This window comes from Rhinopithecus bieti, unplaced genomic scaffold (assembly GCF_001698545.2).
Source record: "Rhinopithecus bieti isolate Rb0 unplaced genomic scaffold, ASM169854v2 scaffold_5260, whole genome shotgun sequence".
Lineage (NCBI taxonomy): Eukaryota > Metazoa > Chordata > Mammalia > Primates > Cercopithecidae > Rhinopithecus > Rhinopithecus bieti.
In genome coordinates, this window is record NW_016805896.1 from 7918225 (window position 1) to 7940386 (window position 22162).

Below are 22162 nucleotides of genomic sequence, written 5' to 3' on the forward strand. Positions count from 1 at the left end.
TTTTTTGTAGAGTCAGGGTCTTGCTTTGTTGCCCAGGCTGATCTTAAACTCCTGGGCTCAAGTGATCCTTCTGCCTCAACCTCCACAGTCGTTGGGATTACAGGTGGGAGCCACCATGCCCGGCTAGATACCTCCTAACACAGGCATCTCCCCATCCCTCTCCCCAGGAGCCAGCACCAGTTCCTCAACTCATTTCAATAATTTAATAGAAAATTAAAATAATAAATAATATGAAACAGACTGAGAACGCTGAGCTGGGCAGGCCCAGGCCAGTCTAGTACAAAGTTAAGGAGGTAGGGAGGATGGTGGGGAGGAGGGTGCGGACTACCCTGCACGACGTGGGAGGCGGCTCAGACTGCGGTAATGTTAGGAAGGACCGCACACTTTGGCATGGATGATGCACTGAAAAAAGAGAGAGGGAATTCTAAATCCCTCTTAACCAGCTGGAGAGGGAAGGACACAGGGCCAGGATAGGGACAAGTGTTGGCTTCGGAAGGCTCTGAGTGGCGGGTCCGGAATGTACCATGTTGTTAGCAATGGGGTCGGGATGGATGGAGAAGGGCCAAAGTGAGCTGTGCCATGCAATGAAGGGACAGAGGAGGACCCACGACTTGGCCAGCAGAGCCGGGGCAAAGGTCTGGGAAGGGGAGGGAAAGAGAGAGGGACTGGGCCCCAAGGCAAGAGGAAGGCAGGGGGAGGGTCAGAGGTCAGTCCTTGAAGACAATTTGTTGGCCATGAGGACGCTCATCGTGGGTGATGTGCCGCCGGACATGGATCCTCCGGACACGGTGCTCTCGGTTCTCTTCATCCTCCCCACGGCCAGCCCCACCAGCTCCAGCTGCTCCCCCTGTGGCCTCCAGGAGGGCTGGGTCTGGGCCCCGGGGAGTCTCGTAGATCAGGATGTTCAGGGTCTCCTCAAAGATCCGGGCTTCTGGAAATTCCACCTGCAAAAGGCCAGCCAGCCCCAGCTCTTCCTTTCTGGTGCAGTCACACAGGGCCATCCCCTGCATCAACACACCTTCTAGCCCTGCAGTCAGGTCCTTGGGCCTGGCCTGGCCTCTCTGCCACTCCTTAACTCAGCAAAGTCATACTTCAAGGCTCAGCTCTGAAGTCAGGCAAGCAGAATCATTTGTTTTCTCTCCCTCATCTCCTTCCCTGTCTAGTCTCTTGGTACATTTTTTCATTTGACAAATACTGAGTGAGTGCACTGCACCAGGTATTGTTCTAGGCACTGCAGAAATAGCAGTGAACAAAACAAGGGTCCTGTCCTCAGGAAGTTACATTCTAGTGGGAGGACTCAGTCATACACTTAAGAAAATATGAACTAGCGTGGCATGGTGGCTCACACCTGTAATCCCAGCACTTTGGGAGGCCAAGATGGGAGGACAGCTTGAGGCCAGGAGTATGAGTCCAGTCTGGGCAACATGGCGTAACCCCATCTCTACCAAAAAATTAGCTCGGTGTGGTGGCCCACACCTGTGTTCCCAGCTACTCAGGAGGCTGAGGTGGGAGGATCACCTGAGCATGGGAGACAGAGGTTGCAGTGAGCCGAGACTGCACCACTGCACTCCAACCTGGGTGACAGTGAGATGCCATCTCAAAAAAATAGATGAATAAAATAAAATATAAATGAAGTCAAATGATGATGTTTAGAAAAAGAAATAGGCTGGGTGTGGTATCTCCTGACTGTAAGCCCAGCACTTCGGAAGGCTAAGGCAGGAGCATCCTTAGAGCCCAGGCATTCAAGTTCAATGTAGCAAGACCTCATCTATTAAAAAAAAAAAAAAGAGAGAGAGAGAGAGAGAGATACATCAGGAAAAGGGGATGTGATGGCCAGAGACAGGAGTATTACAACTTTAAGAGGGACTCCAGGGAAGGCCTCACTGAGAAGGTGATATCTGACCAAAGGAGTTGGGGAGGGGACCAGGCACACAGACCAGAAAGAGCAGCCTGGGGAGGGCCAGGGCCAGTGTGAGAGCTGTGGGTCAGGAGTGCACCCGGGATACTGGAAGATCAAAAGGAAGGCCAATGCAATTGAGGCAGAGATGAGAGGGAGTGGAAAGGGATGAAGTCGAAGAGGTGACTGGGGTGTTCCCTTGTGTGGCCTTGGAAGCATCTAACCTGTGTTTGCTCTTAGCAAACTGGTTTTTTAAATTTTATTTTTATTTTTTATTTTTTCCTGAGACAGAGTGTTGCTCTGTCACCCAGGCTGGAGTGCAATGGCGCCATCTTGGCTCACTGCAACCTCCACTTCCCAAGTTCAAGCGATGTTCCTGCTTCAGCCTCCCGAGTACCTGGGATTACAGGCATGTGCCACTATGCCCAGCTAATTTTTGGATTTTTAATAGAGAAAGGGTTTCACCATGTCGTACAGGTTGGTCTCAAACTCCTGACCTCGTGATCTGCCCACCTCAGCCTCCCGAAGTGCTGGGATTACAGGCGTGAGCCACCACGCCCGGCTTCTTTTTTTTTTTTTTTGATCGTTGTTTGTTTGTTTCTGAGACAAGATCTCACTCTGTTGCCTAGGCTGGAGTGCAGTGGTGTGATCATAGATCCCTGCAGCCTCGACCTCCTGGGCTCAAGTGATCCCCCCACCTCAGCTTCCTGAGTACCTGGGTGTGCCACTATGCCTGATTAATTTTTTTTTAAATTTTTTGTAGAGATGGGGTCTTGCTGTGTTGCTCAAACTCCTGGCCTTATGTGGTCCCCTGCCTCAGCCTCCCAAAATGTTGGGATTACAAGTGTGAGCCATGCACTCTAATTATTGGTTTATCTTCCTGTCTTCCCAATTACAGAGGATGTTTCTTGGAAGCTAGGTCACTGATTCATTCATTCATTCAAGAAATGTTTCCTAGCCTCCAATGTGTGAAAAGTACCTGGCTAATGGGAGATAGGAAAGAAAAAGACATGGCCCTGCCCTCAAGAAACTAACAGCCCGCTGCTGATGCAAACCCCCTCCCCTCTACCACACATGATAAAACACTGTCTTTAGCTATGAAGGGAGTGTGACCAGCTTTGGGGTTGTTGGATTGAAAGTTCATGAGTGAAGGTGACCCAAAGAAAGTGATGCTTAGGTTGAGTCTTAAGATTAAGTACAAGTTCATTAGGCAGATAGAAGGAAAGAATTCCAAGAGGCAACGGTATGTGCAGAGGTAAGAGGTGTGAAATAGCACTGAGTGCTTAGAGACTTGCGATGACTGTGGTGTACCTGAGGTATGTGGCTCATGTAAGCTCGGAAGGGACCAGATGAGGAAGGGCATGAGGCACGGCTTGTACTCTGCTCAGCACTTCATTCCCCTTGATTTCCAGCCTGGTACAGTACTTAGCACAGAGCAGGGGCTTGGGGAATATCTGCTGATGATTGCCACATTAATGACTCAGGATGTACAAACGCAGAGGATGTTCTAAGAGACATCTGGTCCTGAGGTTTTAAGAATCTATTTTTGGCAATGGGCCTTTCTGAGTTTCCTTTTTTTTTTTTTTTTTTTTTTTTTTTAATTAGAGTCGGGGCCTCACTCGGTCTCCTAGGATGGAGTGCAGTGGCATGATCACAGCTCCCTGCTGCCTCAAATTCCTGGGCTAGGCCAGGCCCGGTGGCTCATGCCTGTAATCCCAGCACTTTGGGAGGACGAGGAGGGTGGATCACTTGAGGTCAGGGGTTCAATACCAGCCTGACCAACATGGTGAAGTCTCTACTAAAGAGACTTCTCTACTACATTTAGTCTCTACTAAAAATACAAAAATTAGCTGGGCATGGAGGCGGGTGCCTGTAGTCCCAGCTACTTGGGAGGCTGAGGTAGGAGAATCACCTGAATCCGGGAGGCAGAGGTTAAGTGAGCTGAGATCACGCCATTGCACTGCAGCCTGGGCAACAGAGCGAGACTCTGTCTCAAAAAAGAGAAAAAGGCAGTGGCTCACGCTTGTAATCCCAGCACTTTGGGAGGCTGAGGTGGATGCATCACAAGGTCAAGAGACTGAGACCATCCTGGCCAACATGGTGAAACCCTGTCTCTATTAAAAATACAAAAATTAGCTAGGCGTGGTGGCACGTGCCTGTAGTCCTAGCTACTGGGGAGGCTGAGGCAGGAGAATCGCTTGAACCTGGGAGGTGGAGGTTGCAGTGAGCGGAGATCGTGCCACTGCACTCCAGCCTGGTGATAGAGTAAGACTCAGTCTCAAAAAATCATAATAATAATAATAATAATAAATAAATTCCCGGGCTCAAGCAATCCTCCTGCCTCAGCCTCCTGAGTAGCTGGGATTACAGGTGCATGTCATCATGCCACCACACCACCATACCTCGCTAAATTTTTTGAGTTCTTACAGAGATCAGATCCCACTATGTTGCCCAGGCTGGTCTCAAACTCCTGGGCTCAAGTGATCCTCCTGCCTTGGCCTCCCAGAGTCCTGGGATTACAGGCTAAGCCACTATGCCTGGCCCCTTCTGAGTTTCTAATGACAACTGTGGACCTCCTATGCAGAACAATGCATACGTCCCCATTTCAGGAGTTGCAAACAGCCTTGAAACACATTCATCAGGCCTAGGCGAAGCACCCTGCTCTAACCCATGACCCCCATTTCACAGAGAAACAGAGACCCACAGGGATAGGGTGGAGTGCCCACTGCTGCGCACCCCAGGCCCCAGGATCTGGCTCCTGCCTCCCGGGGGTGGGCTCTTTCCCCTGCCAACCTGCTTTTGTCCAGGGTCCTGGTCATCCCCAGCCCCCCACGTAGGCTCTGGAACCCCTCTGACCTTGGTCTGCTTCTTCTCCGTAGCATAGACAATGGAGGTACAGCACACCTCGGCGATTTTGCGGCCCTGCCCGTAGAAAGACCAGCAGCAGATCTCGTCCCCCAGGACATCCTTGAGGAAGAGCAGCCGCCCGTGGAAGCGCAGGGCCAGCTTGTCGAACAGCTCGATGTTCTTAAGTAGGTTGTCATCTGAAGTGCTGGGGACCAGGGGACCAGGAGGCCTCAGCGTTGGCACCCCTTCCTCTATAACCCCAGGACAGGGGCCTGGATGCATTCCTAGTCCTCTGCTCCTGCCCAGGGCTTTGGTGCTCAACAGGAAGCCTCCTCTGCCCCTGGGGCCAGGCTAAACAGGCCTCAGAAGGGAAGCCACATGCACTGAGCAAATCCCAGCATAGCAGAGCAGCTGCAGTGCGGGACCTAGAGCCAGGCTGCCTCCCTGGGGGTCCTGGCACCCCATTTTTTAACTGGGTGACACTAGGCAAGTTACTTCACCTCTTGGTGCCTCAACCTCCTCATCTGTAAAATGGAGCTCACAACAGTGCTGACCTCAAGGGGGAGGACTCTGCCAGTTCCCAGAGAGAAAGCACTTGGGACAGGCTCACCATTATCACTTCATCCTCACCCAAACCCATTTACTGATGACTAAGCTGAAGGTGAGAAGTGGAAAGGACCTGCCCAGAGTGCCAGGGGTAAGAGGCAAAGCTAAATCTGCAAGCAGACAGGCAGATGTTCTTGTAGGCCCTCTGCGTGGCTGTGGCCCTCGTCTTGGGCAGGAGCAGGGCTGTGCTGCGTCCCAGGGTCCCGCCCAGTGCCCCGCACCCTGGTGGTCACCTGGTGTAGGAGTACTTGTTGTTACTGCGGTTGTGCAGGAGCTTCACCACGGGCTAGCAGGGGAGAGAGGATGGAGGAGAGGAGTGAGGCTGCAGGGTGGAGGCTCCCGCAGTGAGCCTCCACCCTGCAGGGCTTGGGGGCCTCACCTTGGAGGTGCTGGCCAGGAGCTGCTGCTCCTCCCGGGGAGATGTCACCGTGGGAATGAGGCACAGCGGGGACAGCGTCTCCCTTTTTTGCTGGGGAAGAAGCGGAAGGTGGTTAACAGCACAACCAAAGGCCACATACTCCCTCACTTAAAAGCCTTCAAAAGCTGGTTGGGAACAACTCCAGTCTCCTCAGTGGTCCGCAGGGCTCTGCAGGCTCCAAGCTCCGCCGACCTCTCTGCCACTCTCCCTTGGCTTGCTGGGCCTTGGTCCCATGGACACCTTGCTGCTTTACACATCCAGCTCGTGCCCACCCCGGCCATTGGCTGTGCCCCTGCCCGGGATGCTTCTTTGCTCAGCTGTCAGCGTGGCAGCTCTGTCATGCCATTCAGATCGCAGCTCACACAGTGCCTCCTCAGGGCCAGCCCTCCCCATGCCCACTGGCTAAACAGCCTCCTCTACATCCTGCCTTTTGTGTTATCAGTTCATTTTCTTTTCTTTTTTGAGACAGAGTTTCATTCTTGTTGCCCAGGCTGGAGTGCAATGGCGCGATCTCGGCTCACTGCAATCTCCGCCTCTCAGGTTCAAGTGATTCTCCTGCCTCAGCCTCCCGAGTAGCTGGGATTACGAGCATGTGCCACCATGCCCACTTGATTTTATATTTTTAGTAGAGATGGGGTTTTTCCATGTTGGTCAGGCTGGTCTCCAACTCCTGACCTCAGGTGATACCCCCCGCCTCCGTCTCCCAAAGTGCTGGGAATATAGGCATGAGCCACTACGCCTCGCCTATCAGTTCATTTTCTGTACGGCACTTAGTGCCTGACTTTTTCTAATTTTTTGTATTTATGATCTGTCTCTACCCACCTAGGAATAACTACCTAGTATACAACTGATGCTCTGTGAGTATTTGTTGAACAAATGAACGTATTTGTTGAGTGAATGAACTTCATTGGCTGGGATGATGTTGGAGAAACAAATCAGAAGCAAATGCATGGGCTTCTTTCTCTTCTGTCTTCTAGAATCTTCATGCCAAAATCCCTCTCACTTCTCCCAACCTTGAAAACCCAATGTGCAATTCTAATACAAATTCCAGATTTGTTTTTTGTAGAAACTCGTAAGACTCTCTAAAATTAACATAGAAGAATAAAAGTCTACAATTACTTAGGTCTTTTTTTTTTTTGAGACAGGGACTTGCTGTCACCCAGGCTGAGTGCAGTGGAGTGATCACAGCTCACAGCAGCTTTGACCTCCTGGGCTCAAGCCATCCTCCCATACTTAGGTCAGTTTTTAAAAACAAGAGCAAAGAGGAAAGGCAGATCCTGCCAGACATGAAGATAGGCTTCAAAGCCACAACAGTGAAAACGGTGTTAGTTCAGGCACAAAAACAAAAACACCCGAGAAACACAACAGAGAGATCAGAAACGTACCACTGTGTATATGAGAACTGGTAGTTTTAAAGACACCACAGATGTACAAGGGGAATGATGGAGTATGAATTCGTTATCTATCACTATGTAATGAACTGCCCCCAATTTAGGAAGTTAAATTAACAATATTTATTACTTCCGTTTCTGAGGGTCAGGAACTCAGCAGTGGCTCAGCTGGATGGCTCTGGCACGGGGTCTCTTGTGAGGCTGTGGCCAAGATGTCAGTGGGGCTGTGGGCATCTGAAGGCATGACCGCCCCTAGAGGATGCATTCTGAGAAAGCTTGTTCATGTGGCTGGCAAGTCTGCACTAGCTGCTGGCAGGAAACAGCAAATCCCTGCCATGTGGATCTCTCCACAGGGTTGCTTGAGTGTCCTCACAGCATGGCAGCTGGCTTCCCAGAGCAAATAATTCCAAAGAGGAGAAGGTGGAAGCCTTGTTGTCTTTTTTATTTTTGAGATAGAGTCTCACTGTGTCACCCAGGCTGGAGTGCAGTAGCGTGATCTCGGCTCACTGCAACCTCCACCTCCCAGGTTCATGCAGTTCTCCTGCCTCAACCACCCAAGTAGCTAGGATTACAGATGTGTGCCATCATGCCCAGATAATTTTTGTATTTTTACAAAAATAGAGATAGGGTTTCACTACGTCGGTCAGGTTGGTCTCAAACTCCGGACCTCAGGTGATCCGCTCGCCTCAGCCTCCCAAAGTGCTGGGATTACAGACGTGAGCCATGGCACCTGGCCCCTCCATTGTCTTTTACAACCTAGGTCTGTTGGTCCTATCCAGTGTGGAAGGAGATAACACACAGGAACGAGCACCAGGGGATGAGAATCATCAGGCTGCCTTGGCGGCTGGCTCCACAGGCCATCACTGGCCCTCAGTGATTTCCTCCCTCCCACATGTCAAATATACTCACCACCTCCCAGGATCCCCCATCATCCCATTACAGCATCAGCTCAAAGTATAGAATCTCGTCATCTCCATCAGGTCCAGGTGGGGATGTGGCTCTAGCATGCAGTTCCTTAACTATGGCTCCTTAAGTGCATTTCTTTTTTTTTTTGAAATGGAGTCTTGCTCTGTCTCCCAGGCTGGAGTGCAGTGGCACCATCTCACCTCACTGAAAACTCTGCCTCCCAGGTTCAAGTGATTCTCCTGCCTCAGCCTCCCGAGTAGCTGGGATTACACGCATGCACCACCGCCCCAGCTAATTTTTGTATTTTTAGTAAAGACAGGATTTCACCATGTTGGCCAGGGTGGTCTTGAACTCCTGACCTCAAGTGATCCAACTGCCCTGGCCTCCCAAAGTGCTGGGATTACAGGCGTGAGCCACCGCATCTAGCCCTTAAGTACATTTCCTATTTGCAGACCTGTGAACTAAAGAGACAGGTCATTTCCTCCACACTCCCAGTGTGCAGTGGTAGAAGCAGGCACAGGATAACCAGTAACAACACTCTTGCTCAAAAGCAGGGGAAGCTGGATGTGGTAGCATGTGCCCATCATCCCAGCTACTTGGGAGGCCAAGGTGGGAGAATTACTTGAGCCTAGGAGTTCGAGACCAGCCTGGACAACATAGCAAGACTCTGTCTCAAAAAAAAAAAAAAAAAAAGGGCAGGGGACAGCAGGCACATAGAAGTCACTGGTCTGTAGAAATTCTGTAATCCAGTTGGAGAAATGCTAGGAACTCTTTGATGCCTACTCCTGTTCAGGAATGATTCTCCATGGCTCTCCCTGAGTCATCCCACCTCTTCCATAAAAGATGTTTGCAGCTTCACAGTTTCATCTGCCTGCTTCCTGCCTGTAGAAGTTCGGGTGTGCAAAGGCCTCTTGTCCTTTTGCACTGGCTCTGTCCCTTCTGGTCCAAGGTGGCAGTGTTTCTGCCAATACAATTCTCTTCATAACTTACTGGGTATCTTGCATGTCTTAGGGTTCACTACATTAGAAAAAAGCCACACCTAGAAATATCTGCAAGTGGCCAGGCACAGTGGCTCACGCCTGTAATCCCAGCACTTTGGGAGGCCGAGGCGGGTGGATCACCTGAGGTCAGGAGTTCAAGTGGTCTGACCAACATGGTGAAACCCCATCTCTACTAAAAATATAAAAATTAGCGGGGCGTGGTGGTGGGCACCTGTAATCCCAGCTACTCGGGAGGCTGAGACAGGAGAATCGCTTGAACCCAGGAGGTGGAGTTTGCAGGGAGCTATCTCAAAAAAAAAAAAAAAGCCGGGCGCGGTGGCTCACGCCTGTAATCCCAGCACTTTCCACTGTTGGGAGGCCCGAGCGCGGGCAGCATCCAAGGTCAGGAGATCAAGACCATCCCGGCTAACACGGGTGAAACCCCCGTCTCTACTAAAATAGCAAAAAATTAGCCCGTCGCCCGGATGCGCCCCTGTGGTCCCAGCATACTCGGCAGAGGGCTTGAGGCAGGGAGAATGCGCGTGGGCCCGAGCGGAGCTTGCAGTGAGCCGAGATCCCGCGCACCTGCACTCCAGCCTGGGGACAGAGCAAGCCCCACTCGGCGCCTCATAAAAAAAAAAAAAAAATCTCTGCGCAGATAACCCCTTCTCTACTTTGGTGTTGTTGCTGAAGAAATGGCTGAGAGACAACACCTTTAACCTGCTCAGCCCCCACACCACAACACCGCCGATTATTATTTGATTCGACCTGGAAGATCCCTCTGAAGCAAATGTTACTTGTAATTTCTGCAGGTCTTAACAAAGGGACCCTTTTTCCATCACATCCTCAGTTTCACCTTTAGACCACATTTTCCTGTAATTTAATGCCTTGTATTACATCGTTTGACATGGAAGCCTTTTGATTTTTCTTTTTTTTTTTTTTTTTTAAAGACGGCGAGTCTGGCCTCTGTCCGCCAGGCTGGAGTGCAGTGGGCCGGATCTCAGCTACTGCAAGCTCCGCCTCCCGTTTCACACCATTCTCCTGCCTCAGCCTCCCCAAAGGTGGCTGGATTAACAGGCGCCCGCCCACCTCGCCGACTAGTTTTTTTTTGATATTTTTTTTTTTTTTTTTTAGTAGAGACGGGGTTTCACCGTGTTCGCCAGGATGGTCTTGATCTCCTGACCTCGTGATCCGCCCGTCTCGGCCTCCCAAAGTGCTGGGATTACAGGCTTGAGCCACCGCGCCCGGCCGGAAGCCATTTGATTTTAACATCACTTGTTATCTGGAAAGGCTGGGGATTTTCAAACCCAACAATTTCAGGCTCCTTTTCATTCAAGTGGTTTTTTCTTTAACTTACTCTCTCCTCTTCAATTTTACTATAAGCAGCAAGAAGCCAGGTGGCACCTTCAACATTCTGTCTGGAAAGCTCCTTAGCTAGACCATCTGTTCATTAGGTATGTTTCCTACCCTCCACACTAATGCAGGAGACAGCGTTGCTAAACTTTCTGCCGCTACACAAGGATGTCCTTTCCATCAGTTTTCCTAACTGGTTTTTAAGCCCTTATTGCAGCTTTCTTAAAGGTCACTGGACTCTTATCAACAGACTTTCTTACCTTTTTTCTTTTAATTTTTTTAGAGACAAGGTCTCGCTATATTGCCCAGGCTGGTCTCGAACTCCTGAATTCAAGTGATCCTCCCACCTCGGCCTCCAAAAGTTATGGTATTACAAGTGTGGGCCACTGTGCCCAGCCAACACTTTTTAACACTCCTTAAGCTTTTACTAACAATCTCCTCAAAGCCCTTCCAGCTTCTTCCCACTTCTCAGTTGTAAAGTTACTTCTACATTTGAGGTTTCTGTTATGGCAGACCCCCATTCCAGAAACCGAAGTCTGTTCTCTGTTGCTGGGTAACAAATTACTACAAACTTAGCAGCTTAAAACAATAGTCCAGGTGTGGTGGCTCATGCCTGTAATCTCACCATTTGGGCAGGCCAAGGCTGGAGGACTGTTGGAGGTCAGGAGTTCGAGACCAGCCTGGCCAACATAGCAAGACTCTGTCTCTATTTAAAGATAAATAGCTGGGCGTGGTGGCTCAAGCCTGTAATTCCAGCACTTTGGGAGGCCGAGATGGGCGGATCACAAGGTCAGGAGATCGAGACCATCCTGGCTAATACGGTGAAACCCCGTCTCTACTAAAGAATACAAAAAACTAGCCAGGCGACGAGGCGGGCGCCTGTAGTCCCAGCTACTTGGGAGGCGGAGGCAGGAGAATGACGTAAACCTGGGAGACGGAGCTTGCAGTGAGCTGAGATCTGGCCACCGCACTCCAGCCTGGGCGACAGAGCCAGACTCCGTCTCAAAAAAAAAAAAAAGATAAATAAATAAAAATAAACATTATCTCACATAGTTTCTGTGGGTCAGGAATTTGGGATGGGCTTAGCTGGGTGGCCCTGGCCCAGAGTCTGTCACGAAGCTGCAGTCTCGATTTTGGCTAGGGCTGCAGTCATCGGAAGGTTTGCCTGGGCCTAGAAGCTCTGCTTCTGAGACAGGTCACCAGTATGGCGGGGAGTCTGTGCTGGCTGTTGGCAGGGGCTTCAGTTCCTCACCAAGTGGACCTCTGCTTAGGGGTGTCTGAGTGTCCTCACATAGCACTTTTCAGAGTGAGTGACCCCAAAGAGAGGCAGAAGCTGGAATGTCTTTTATGACCTAGCTTCAAAGTCACATGCTGTCATTTCTGCAATGTCCTATTGGTCATACACAAGAGTCTCCTTGGTGAGGAACTGAAAAAGTCAGCCCTATTTCGTGTGGGAGGGGATTAAACAAGAGCCTGGAAACCAGGAGGCAAGAACCCCTGGTGGCTGTCTTGGGTGCTGGCTACCTCTGGACTGTTTAAATAGCTGGCACTGGGAAAACTACCTAACCCTACAGAAGACAAAAATGAGCTAAATTCCTTCACAATTCATATTTACAAAAGTGAGCTCCACTTAGATTAAAATACCCATATATGAAAAAAATCCATATTTAAAACCATAGGCCAGGCATGGTGGCTCACGCCTGTAATCCCAGCACTTTGGGAGGCTGAAGTGGGTGGATCGCTTGAGCTCAGGAGTTTGAGACCAGCCTAACCAACATGGCAAAACCTCCTTTCTACAAAAAATACAAAAATTAGCCGGGTGTGGTGGCTCATGCTTGTAATCCCAGCACTTTGGGAGACAGAGGCAGGCAGATCACAAGGTCAAACACAAAAATTAGCCAGGCATGGTGGTGCACACCTGTAATCCCAGCTACTCACGAGGCAGGGGCAGGAGAATCGCTTGAACTCGGGAGGCAGAGGTTGCAGTGAGCCGAGATCATGCCACTGCACTCCAGCCTGGGCAACAGAGTGAGACTCCGTTTAAAAAAAAAAAGAAGAAAAAAAATCAGCCGGATGTCATGGTGCATGCCTGTAATCGCAGCTACTCGGGAGGCCTGAGACATGAAAATCATTTGAACCTGGGAGGTGGAGGTTACAGTGAGCGGAGATGACACCATTGCACTCTAGCCTGGGCAACAGATCAAGACTCAGCCTCAAAAAATAAAAATAAAACTATAAAGTTAACAAGAAATAGAAAATCAGAAAAACATTTTTAAACAAGAGCATAAGGATACAACATCAGGCAAAAAATGATGAGGAATTGGTGGACCACATCGAAATCAAGAATTTTTCAAGTTGACAATGGAAAGCATGACTTTACAAATAATCTCATGTAATACTGTTGAAGAGATAAGACTTATAGGTATTCTATGGCACAAATGTAATTACTGGTTCAGGTAAAGATTATCAATTTGTATGTCATTGATAGGTAACTGCCTTAATACAGTGGCCAAATGATACCATATGCATTATTTTATAGTTGGCAACAAGGAAATGTAACAATGATAGATAAATCAAACCACCATCCCCTAGATCCAGAGGCCAATTATGAATGTCATTAAGGATGAGTCATGCTAACAATATTACAGGTTGCCTGATGTGGCCCAACGTGAAATACATACATAATATTACCTAAAATGTATTCTAACCAAAAGGTTTAATATCAGTCATTTGATTTTATTTATTTTATTATTTATTCATTTATTTTGAGACGGAGTCTTGCTCTGTTGCCCGGGCTGGAGTGCAGTGGTGCGACCCTGACTCACCGCAACCTCCGCCTCCTGGGTTCAAGCAATTCTTCTCCCTCAGCCTCTTGAGTAACTGGGACTACAGGCACTCGCCACCACTCCCAGCTAATTTTTGTAACTTTTCTTTCTTTCTTTTTTTGAGATGGAGTCTCGCACTGTCGCCCAGGCTGGAGTGCAGTGGCGTGATCTCGGCTCACCATAACCTCCACCTCCCGGGTTCAAGCAATTCTCCTGCCTCAGCCTCCTGAGTAGCTAGGATTACAGATGTACACCACCATGCCTGGCTAATTTTTTTGTATTTTAGTAGAGACGGGGTTTCACCATGTTGGCCAGGCTGGTCTTGAACTCCTGACCTTGTGATCCGCCCGACTCAGCCTCCCAAAGTGTTGGGATTACAGGTGTGAGCCACCATGCCTGGCTTAATTTTTATATTTTTAATACAGACAGGGTTTCACCACATTGACCAGGCTGGTCTCGAACTCCTGACCTCAAGTGATCCACCTGCTTTGGCCTCCCAAAGTGCTGGGATTACAGGCATGAGCCACTGCACCCGCCCAATATCAGTCATTTAAAATTTACGGTCTGGTTTATAGGAAATTAAGGATAGGGCTGGGTAATAAACCAAATGATACTGGGAGTAAACAACCAGGCAAAGCTGGAAAGCGGGTCATTGTGCAGGACAACTGGCAGTCTCTTTGTGAGGACACAGGGACCCCTTGGACTGTAATAAAGTAATGCATGTGGTATTATTTCACCACTCTATTAAGGCAGTTACCTATCAATGACACACCAATTGATAATCTTTACCTGAACCAGTAATTACATTCGTGCCATCGAATACCTATAACTCTTATCATCTCTTCAACATTCTTCCATGAGATTATCTGTAAAGTCGTGCTTTCCATTGTCAACGTGCAGATAACCAGGCGCAACGTGAAGATCTAGACTGGGTTCTGGTTTGATGAACCAGCTATAAAAACACATTTCCGGAACAATTGGAGAAACCGGAGTATGCCCTGGACTGGATATTAAATAAAAATTTATTGACATGTAAAGATGGCAATTATTAACAACAAAAAAGCAGATTATAAAACATTCATACAACACGATTGTATTTTGGCAAGCAAACACACACACACACACACACACACACACATACTCTCACACAGGAGAGGACCTGGAAGGATATTTGGTGCTTTTATTTTTTAGATTATTTGTGTTTCCGAAATTTCTACAATTAATAAATGCTGCTTTAAAATAATAAATGATTATTTGCAATTTTAAAAAATCAAGATTTCCATTCAATGCTAGATGCCACAAGCAGGTGACATTCTAAGAGAAAATATTAGCAATATCTACATTGACTAGAAATTTTTACCTAGAACAGACTTTTTCAACTGGAGTTCCTCATCTGAATCTCAAAAACCAGCAAATACGGCCGGGCACAGTGGCTCATGCCTGAATCCCAGCACTTTGGAAGGCCAAGCCAGGAGGATCACTTGAAGTCGGAGTTCGAGACCAGCCTGGCCAACATGGTGAAACCCCATCTCTACCAAAAATGCAATTAAATTAGCTGGGTGTTGTGGTGCGCACATGTAGTCCCAGCTACTTGGAAAGCTGAGGCAGGAGAATCACTTGAACCCCAGAGAGGGAGGTTGCAGTGAGTCAAGATCGTGCCACGGCACTCCACCCTTGGCAACAGAGTGAGACTCCATCTCAAAAAAAGAAAAACAAAAACAAAAAAACAGCAAATAATTCGAGTATTTTCTGAACTTTGCTGAGGACGGTAGGTAAATAGTCCCATGCTACAGGCTTAGAGGTTAATTTGTTATGTACAATCCATGCTCCAGGGCATGTATAAGACATGCCCATATGCAATAAGGTTTAATTATCCCTAGGAACTGAACTAAAATATGCAAGGATCTCTTGTTAAGCAACATGAAAAAGAAAAAAGCAGAAAATCTGGTAAAGAACATGAATAAGCAATTCACAGGAAGGGAAACAAAAAAACACTAGTGAGTATAGGAAAAGATGCTGAACCTCATTAGTAATCAGAGACATGCAAATGAAAATGAGATCACACTACATTCATCAGATTGGCAAAATTAGAAAGCTGGATGATGCCATGTTTTGATGAGGACATGCAGAAATGGGATCTCTTATGCACTGCTCATTATGAGGATAAAGTACTATAACCATTTGGGAGAGCAACTGGATGATATTTACTAAAACGCCATTTGCAGGTGTCCTGTTATCCAGCAATTCTACTCCCAGTTACAATCACGGGAGAATGGCACAGAACCAGAAGGGAACATGTACCAGGATGCTCATGGTGACACAGTTTGTAGGGGCAGGATCTGGAAGGCAATCTAGGTCTCCAACCTCATGGGAATGTATGAACAAAATATGGTGAATGAACACCATAGATTCCTCTGCAGCTGTCAGAAGCAAAGAACTAGATGTACTTGGAGCAGCATGAATAGATCTTGAAAAAAGTGCTGAATTAAAAAAACACAATGCAACAGAAACTGATTCACAGCTTCAAGGCCATTTATGGACATTTGAAATGCACACATATGCAGAACAATGCTTTAGCTTTTCGAGCATATGTATCAAAACATAAAAACTGGATGGGTGCCCCTGGGGAAAAGGAAAGTAGGCAGGGGATTAGGAATGAAGGGAAAGAAATAAAATTAAAAGACAAAAGGTTTGCATAGACCAACACTGATGAAGTGCCACACACTGAGGCGTGTGCTGAGCTGTGTGAGGTGCGGAGGGAACCTGGAAAGGAGAGAGCAGGAGTACAGAAAAGTACTGCCCTTGGGAGGTTGAAGGTCAGATAGTCAGATAGCCTGGGGTCAAATCTGAGCTCTGCTGCTTCCCAGCTCTTTGACCTTGGATGCATCATCCAAGCTCTCTCACGTTTCTTTTTATGTCAAACAAGGGTACAAGACGTATACAGAAGCAGATAGCAGAATTGCTCCTGACACACAGTGGGTACATGATAACATTAGTAAATTTAAAACTACACACTGGGTACAGTGGCTCACGCCTGTAATCCCAGCACTTTGGGGGGGCCAAGGCGGATGGATCACGTCAGGTCTGGGGTTCAAGGCCAGTCTGGCAAACATGGTGAAACCCCGTCTCTACTAAAAATACAAAAAAGTAGCAAAGCGAGGTGGCGGGTGCCTGTAATCCCAGTTATTCGGGAGACTGAGGCAGGAGAATTGCTTGAACCTGGGAGGCAGAGGTTGGGGTGAGCCAAGATCACACCATTGCACTCCAGCCTGGGCGACAGAGAGACTCTGTCTCAAAACAAAACAAAACAAAACAAAAATGCTACAGAGCAGGAATGCACTTCCAAGATCTAGTCCAATGAATGTTTCTCAAATGCAAGTGGTAATTTATTAATGGGTCATGAAATAAGTGATGGGTCCCAAACAGCATTAAAAATAAAGAAGATTATCAGAGTACATTTCACTAAAAGTATCTTTTTATAGAACTGTTATTTCAGTTATATACAATGAGCACTAAAATGCATTTTTTCCCTATGGGAGGCAATCGAAAAGTTTGAAAAACATAGATATTGTCCAAAGGAGATCTACACCTTTGGGTTTCAAGAACCAGTAAGCATTCCCTAGACAAAAGTTGTTCAGAGAGGCCACCTTTTAATCTATAAAGGGCATTTGAATAGAAACTTTTATAATCTCCTCTCACTATTGTATCATAAAAGAAAGGACATTTTAACACTGTAAAAATAGAACAGAATAACAGGCTTTATGTAAAACTTACTACTTTGTACTTATTTTTCTCCCTTCCCTATCTTTTGGAACATGAGGACAGAATCCCAGAGGTAGGAATGGACTCACTGAAGGTCACTGAGTCAGCTGTGACAGAGGTGACACGGAACCCTTATGTCCTGGCTTCACTTTCCAAGCTCTGCTCCTCAGAACCCTAAGGGGTCCACAAAACTGGAGCCCAGCAGGTGGGGTCTCTAGAATCCCCAACCCTGTTTTACTGGGAGTGGCCCTGCTTCTGTGAGATTTCATTTGTTGAATAAGAATTTCGGAAAAAGTTTCAAAGAAAGCTTCGTTTCTGTCCTGGCATCGGAGAATATTATCCTGACACCGTAAGCTGCTCATTGTGGCTAAGAAGTATCCATTGCGTCAGATCCCTGGGCGGATCACGAGGTCAGGAGATCGAGACCATCCTGGCTAATACGGTGAAACCCTGTCTCTACTTAAAATACAAAAAACTAGCCGGGCGACGAGGCGGGCGCCTGTAGTCCCAGCTACTGGGGAGGCTGAGGCAGGAGAATGGCGTAAACCCGGGAGGCGCAGCTTGCAGTGAGCTGAGATCCGGCCACTGCACTCCAGCCTGGGTGGCAGAGCAAGACTCCGTCTCAAAAAAAAAAAAAAAGAATTTCACCGTTTAAAAAAAAAAAATAGAAAGCCCGTGGGGGGCGGAAGCCATGGGAGAATGCTGCCTCCCAGGATACCAGATCACAGAGGTTATTATATTTCAATTTCAATTTAGATGTTTTTCCCTAGTGACATGAGGGAGCTATTTAGGATTTCTGAGCAAGAGAGAGAATAGATCAGGGTTGTGTTTAAAGATAATTACTCAGGTGCGAGTGTAACAGCTGGACTGGCTGCATAAGAAGAGTGGGAAGCAGAGAGTAGCTATTTAACCATTGCAAACGTCCTGGCATGAGGTTGGGGTGGGGATGCTGCCTGAGGCAGCAGGGATGCAGAAGATGGCACCTCAAATTCTCTGGGGTTATGGCCAGTCAGAGCCAGGCTCTCCAAGCCATACCCCGTATCTCCTTTTTTCTGCCCTAATACCTGCTTGGGCAGCTCTCCCAGGAACATAGGCACAGGGACTCGGAAGGCCCTCACCTGCAGCGCCAGCTGGCAGTCCTCAATCAGGCCCTGCACCAGGTAGTAGCGTGCTTCGCCCAGTAGCTCCCCCAGTTCTCTGGTACTCTCCGGCAGTGGCACAGACCCATCCCGCAGGTAATTGAGGATTGTACCAAAGTGGCGGCCGCTCCGGTCAATCAGCACCCAACCTAGTGGGGTGGGGAGAAGCAGGGGGAAAGATGGCTTTGCTGAGTGACCTGGAACTACTAAATTAAAAATTTTTTTTTTTGTAGAGACGGAGTCTCACTATGTTGCCCAGGCTGGTCTCAAACTCCTGGACTCAAGTGATCCTCCCATCTCGGCCTCCCAAACACTTGGATTATAGGTGTGAGCCACCAAACCTGGCCTAAATTATAAGAAAAAAGGATTCCAGCCAGGTGCAGTGACTCACACCTGTAATCCCAACACTTTAAGAGGCTGAGGCGGGCAGATCACCCCAAGTCAGGAGTTTGAGACCAGCCTGACCAACACGGAGAAACCCCATCTCTACTAAAAATACAAAATTAGCTGGGCTTGGTGGCGCATGCCAGCTACTTGGGAGGGTGAGGCAGGAGAACAGCTTGAACCCGGGAGGTGGAGTTTACAGTGAGCCGAAATCACGCCACTGCACTCCCTGGGCAATAAAACAGAAACTCCGTCTCAAAACAATAAAAAGAAAAAGAAAATAAGGCCAGGCGCGGTGACTTACGCCTGTAATCCTAGCACTTTGGGAGGCCGTGGGCGGATCACCTGAGGTCAGGAGTTCGAGACCAGCCTGACCAACATGGAGAAACCCCATCTTTAATAAAAACACAAAATTAGCCGGGCGTGGTGGCGCATGCCTGTAATCCCAACTACTCAGGAGACCGAGGCAGGAGAATCGCTGGAACCTGAGAGGTGGAGGTTGTGGTGAGCCGAGACAGCCTGGGCAACAAGAGCGAAACTCCGTCTCAAAAAAAAAAAAAAAAAAAAAAAAGAAAAGAATAAGGATTCCAAAGCCACAAAAAAGTCTGAATACTGATCTGTCTCAAACCTGTGCCACAGCCAAGAAATCTCTTTAAAACATCTCCAGCAAGTTCTCTCATAAGTTTATACATATCCAGCCAGAGAATTAATTCATCCAAATCTGGTCTACAGTCAGAAGACTCACCATGAGAAAGTTCTTGCAGAATTACCTTATCAATAAATTGCTAACCCCCGATGTTAATTCTCACCATTCTATTTAATTAAAATGTCTACCTCCCTCCGTCCAGTTCACTGCCATTTTAACTTTTATATTCTTCATAGAACTTACTATCAAAAAAAGAAAAAAGAAAGAACTTAATACTATCTGCAACTGCATATGCATACACATTTTGTTTACTTGCTTATTGGTCTTCTCATCTCCCACCTCCCTAAAAAAAGGGAAGTTACATAATTTTGTCAGGTGCATTTACCTATCTCCAGCACTAACTGATATTTTACAAATACTCATTGGACAAATGAATTCTTCCTTTTTTATTCTGAGACAGAGTCTCAACTCTGTCGCCCAGGCTGGAGTGCAGTGGCGCCATCTGGGCTCACTGCGGCCTCCGCCTCCCAGGTTCAAGCGATTCTCCTGTCTCAGCCTCGCAAGTAGCTGGGCTACAGGCTCACACCACCACGCCCGGCTAATTTTTGTATTTTTCGTATAGACGGAGTTTCACCATATTGGTCAGGCTGGTGTCAAACTCCTGACTTGGCCTCCCAAAGTGCGGGGATTATAGGCGTGAACCACCGTGCCTGGCCGAATTCTTCACCTTTGATACTTGAAGGCAGATCTCCGCCGCCCAATATATTTTTTTTTTTTTTTTTTTTTTTTTTGCGACGGAGTCTCAATGTCTCCCAGGCTGGAGTGCAGTGGCACGATCTCGCCTCACTGCAAGCTCCGCCTCCCAGGTTCACGATTCTTCTGTCTCAGCCTCTCAAGTAGCTAGGACTACAGGCACCTGCCACCATGCCCGGCTAATTTTTTGTATTTTTAGTAGAGATGGGGTTTCACCGTGTTAGCCAGGATAGTCTCGATCTCCTGACCTCGTGATCCGCCCATCTCGGCCTCCCAAAGTGCTGGGATTACAGGCGTGAGCCACCGCGCCCGGCCCCAAATTTTTATTCTCCTGCTCTCACAGTCCTTGTTAACCCCTCCCTTAAGACTCTCCCACTCCCAAACTCCAAAACTTCAAGGTCTCACTTGGGCACGAAGGGTCCAAACTTGAATGCAACACTCCAAGAAGGTAAGGTTCACCTGCCAAGGACACCTGTCCACCCTCCACTCTGGTGTCCCTGGCAAACCCAAAGCAGCCTCCTTCTGCAATGTGTATATACAGATGGATTCCTAGAGTGTACAGGGACCTGTGTCAGGGGAACACAGAGGCAGACAAGATCTCCCAGCTCTCCTGGCTGGTTGTTAGCAGTTCTGAAGCAGAGAGGGAAACAAAAGGCTGGGCGGTCGGAGGAAACTGATGAAGGCTGCCAGGAGTAGTACTGCAGGCAGCAGGGCTGGTTCCCAAGTCTTGAGCTGAGGCGTGAAGGGTGGGAAAGGTAGTCATGAGGATTATGAACTGACACGTTCAATCACTTACCACAGCGCCTGGCAGAGTTAGGGGTTCCGTAAGTGTTGGTTATTGCTGGGGGTAAAGGATTAGGGGAGAAGAGAAATTATGAATGAGAAAAGGCGAGGAGATGGGATGTCGGGGCTGGAGGGAGCTGAGAATGAGTTGACGGGACAGCAGCGGGCAGAGAGAAGGGGCATGAGGAGCCCCGTTGGTGAGAGACTGAGGGGAACGGGAGTTGGGGATCTGGGGATAGGGGCACAGTGGGGGCGCCGCTCGTACCTCCGGCATCGGTCAGCACCTCCACGCGGCCGCTGAACATGGCCTTCAGCATGGTGTCCTGTCCCGTGAGGGTGCGCAGCGTGGTGTAGTGCAGCGAGCCGCCCACGTTCAGCTTCACGTATTTGCTGTTCGGGGTCAGCGGCTTGAGACCGTAGGCGGCGGGGCCAGGCTCGAGACCCGAGGGCTTGGGGGCTTCCAGGGACGGGGCCGCGGGGGCCGCCGGGCCCGAGGCCTCCGCCGACATACCGGGTAGCAGCGGCAGACGGCGATCCCAGGCTCTCTTCGCGCCCTGCGACCTGCTCCCGAAGACCCTCGGCCGGCCGCTAGCCCTCGGGCCAGACCGCTCCGCGCACACGCCCACTCACCGCCGCTACTCGGCGAGACCGGCCCTCCGCCCCATCTCACTCGCACCACCCGGAAGCCAGTGACGGGTAGCTGCGCAGGCGCGGCCCTGCCCCTGACTGGGGGGGCGGGGCTGGAGTATGGAGCATGCGCAGTGGGCTTGCTGGGGAAGCCGGTGGATGGGTGGCGTGTGGCCGTAAGGTCCCCCGGGCGGGTCGACTTGCTCTTCCCTCTGGTCTCGAGTCACCAAGACCAGATCGAGGATGCGGCCGACCCGCTGCCCGATGTGGAAAGCGAAGTCTCCGCCTCATGATTGGGTCTCTGCTGTCAGCTTCACGAGCTTGAGGGGAAACAGACCGTGAGGTCTGGGCATTGGGCAGTTTCCCGCCTCCCAGCCCCGCGCACTGAACAGACCGTGACGAGAACTGGAACAAAGCGCGGAGGGAAGCTCTTAAAGGAGGCCAAAGCGGCCGGGCGCGGTGGCTCACAACTGTAACCCCAGTCTGTAAGCCTAGCTACTCGGGAGGCCGAGGCAGGAGGAGCGCTTGAAGCCAGCAGTTGGAAGCTGAAGTTAATACATGATCGGACCACTGCACTCCAGCTTGGGCAACATAGTATCCCTAAAAAAAAAAAGAGGCCAAAAGGGGTAGCAGTGGTGCCCGGGCACCAAGGATAGAAGGCCTCTCTGAGGAGGTGATGCCGAGCTGAAGCTAGGAAGCGGATGTGAGGGAAGAGTTCCAAGCAGAGGGAAGGCAAATGCAAAGATCCTCAAGGCAGGAACACGCTTTCTGTATTTGAGGAGCAGAGTGCGTATCAGTGGTGGCAGCAGCAGCTGAGCAAAGGTCTTAGAATCCTAGCTAATGTC

General features: G+C 49.0%; 1 protein-coding gene across 2 annotated transcripts; it reads right to left on the reverse strand.

Moving 5' to 3' along the window:
• Window positions 1-177: 177 nt before the first annotated feature.
• Window positions 178-21413, reverse strand: KCTD13 (potassium channel tetramerization domain containing 13). Of its 2 annotated transcripts, XM_017874090.1 has the most exons (7): window positions 20956-21374; window positions 20704-20748; window positions 18104-18273; window positions 5730-5819; window positions 5584-5636; window positions 4754-4949; window positions 178-944 (listed from the first exon to the last, which is right to left on the reverse strand). In XM_017874090.1, exons 1-7 carry the CDS (start codon window positions 21197-21199, stop codon window positions 708-710), a joined length of 1035 nt encoding a protein of 344 aa, XP_017729579.1. In that variant the 5' UTR covers window positions 21200-21374; the 3' UTR covers window positions 178-707. The 2 variants fall into 2 exon arrangements, with proteins under 2 accessions (XP_017729579.1, XP_017729580.1); XM_017874091.1 differs by lacking the exon at window positions 20704-20748 and having other exon boundaries at window positions 20956-21413.
• Window positions 21414-22162: the final 749 nt, after the last annotated feature.

Coding starts and splice junctions, on each gene's coding strand:
- KCTD13 (XM_017874090.1), bottom strand. CDS start 21,199: ATGTCGGCGGAGGCCTCGGGCCCGGCGGCCCCCGCGGCCCCGTCCCTG. Junction 20,749..20,955: donor GGTGCTGACCGATGCCGGAG/GTACGAGCGGCG, acceptor CTTTACCCCCAG/CAATAACCAACACTTACGGA. Junction 18,274..20,703: donor TAACTCTGCCAGGCGCTGTG/GTAAGTGATTGA, acceptor CCACCCCACTAG/GTTGGGTGCTGATTGACCGG.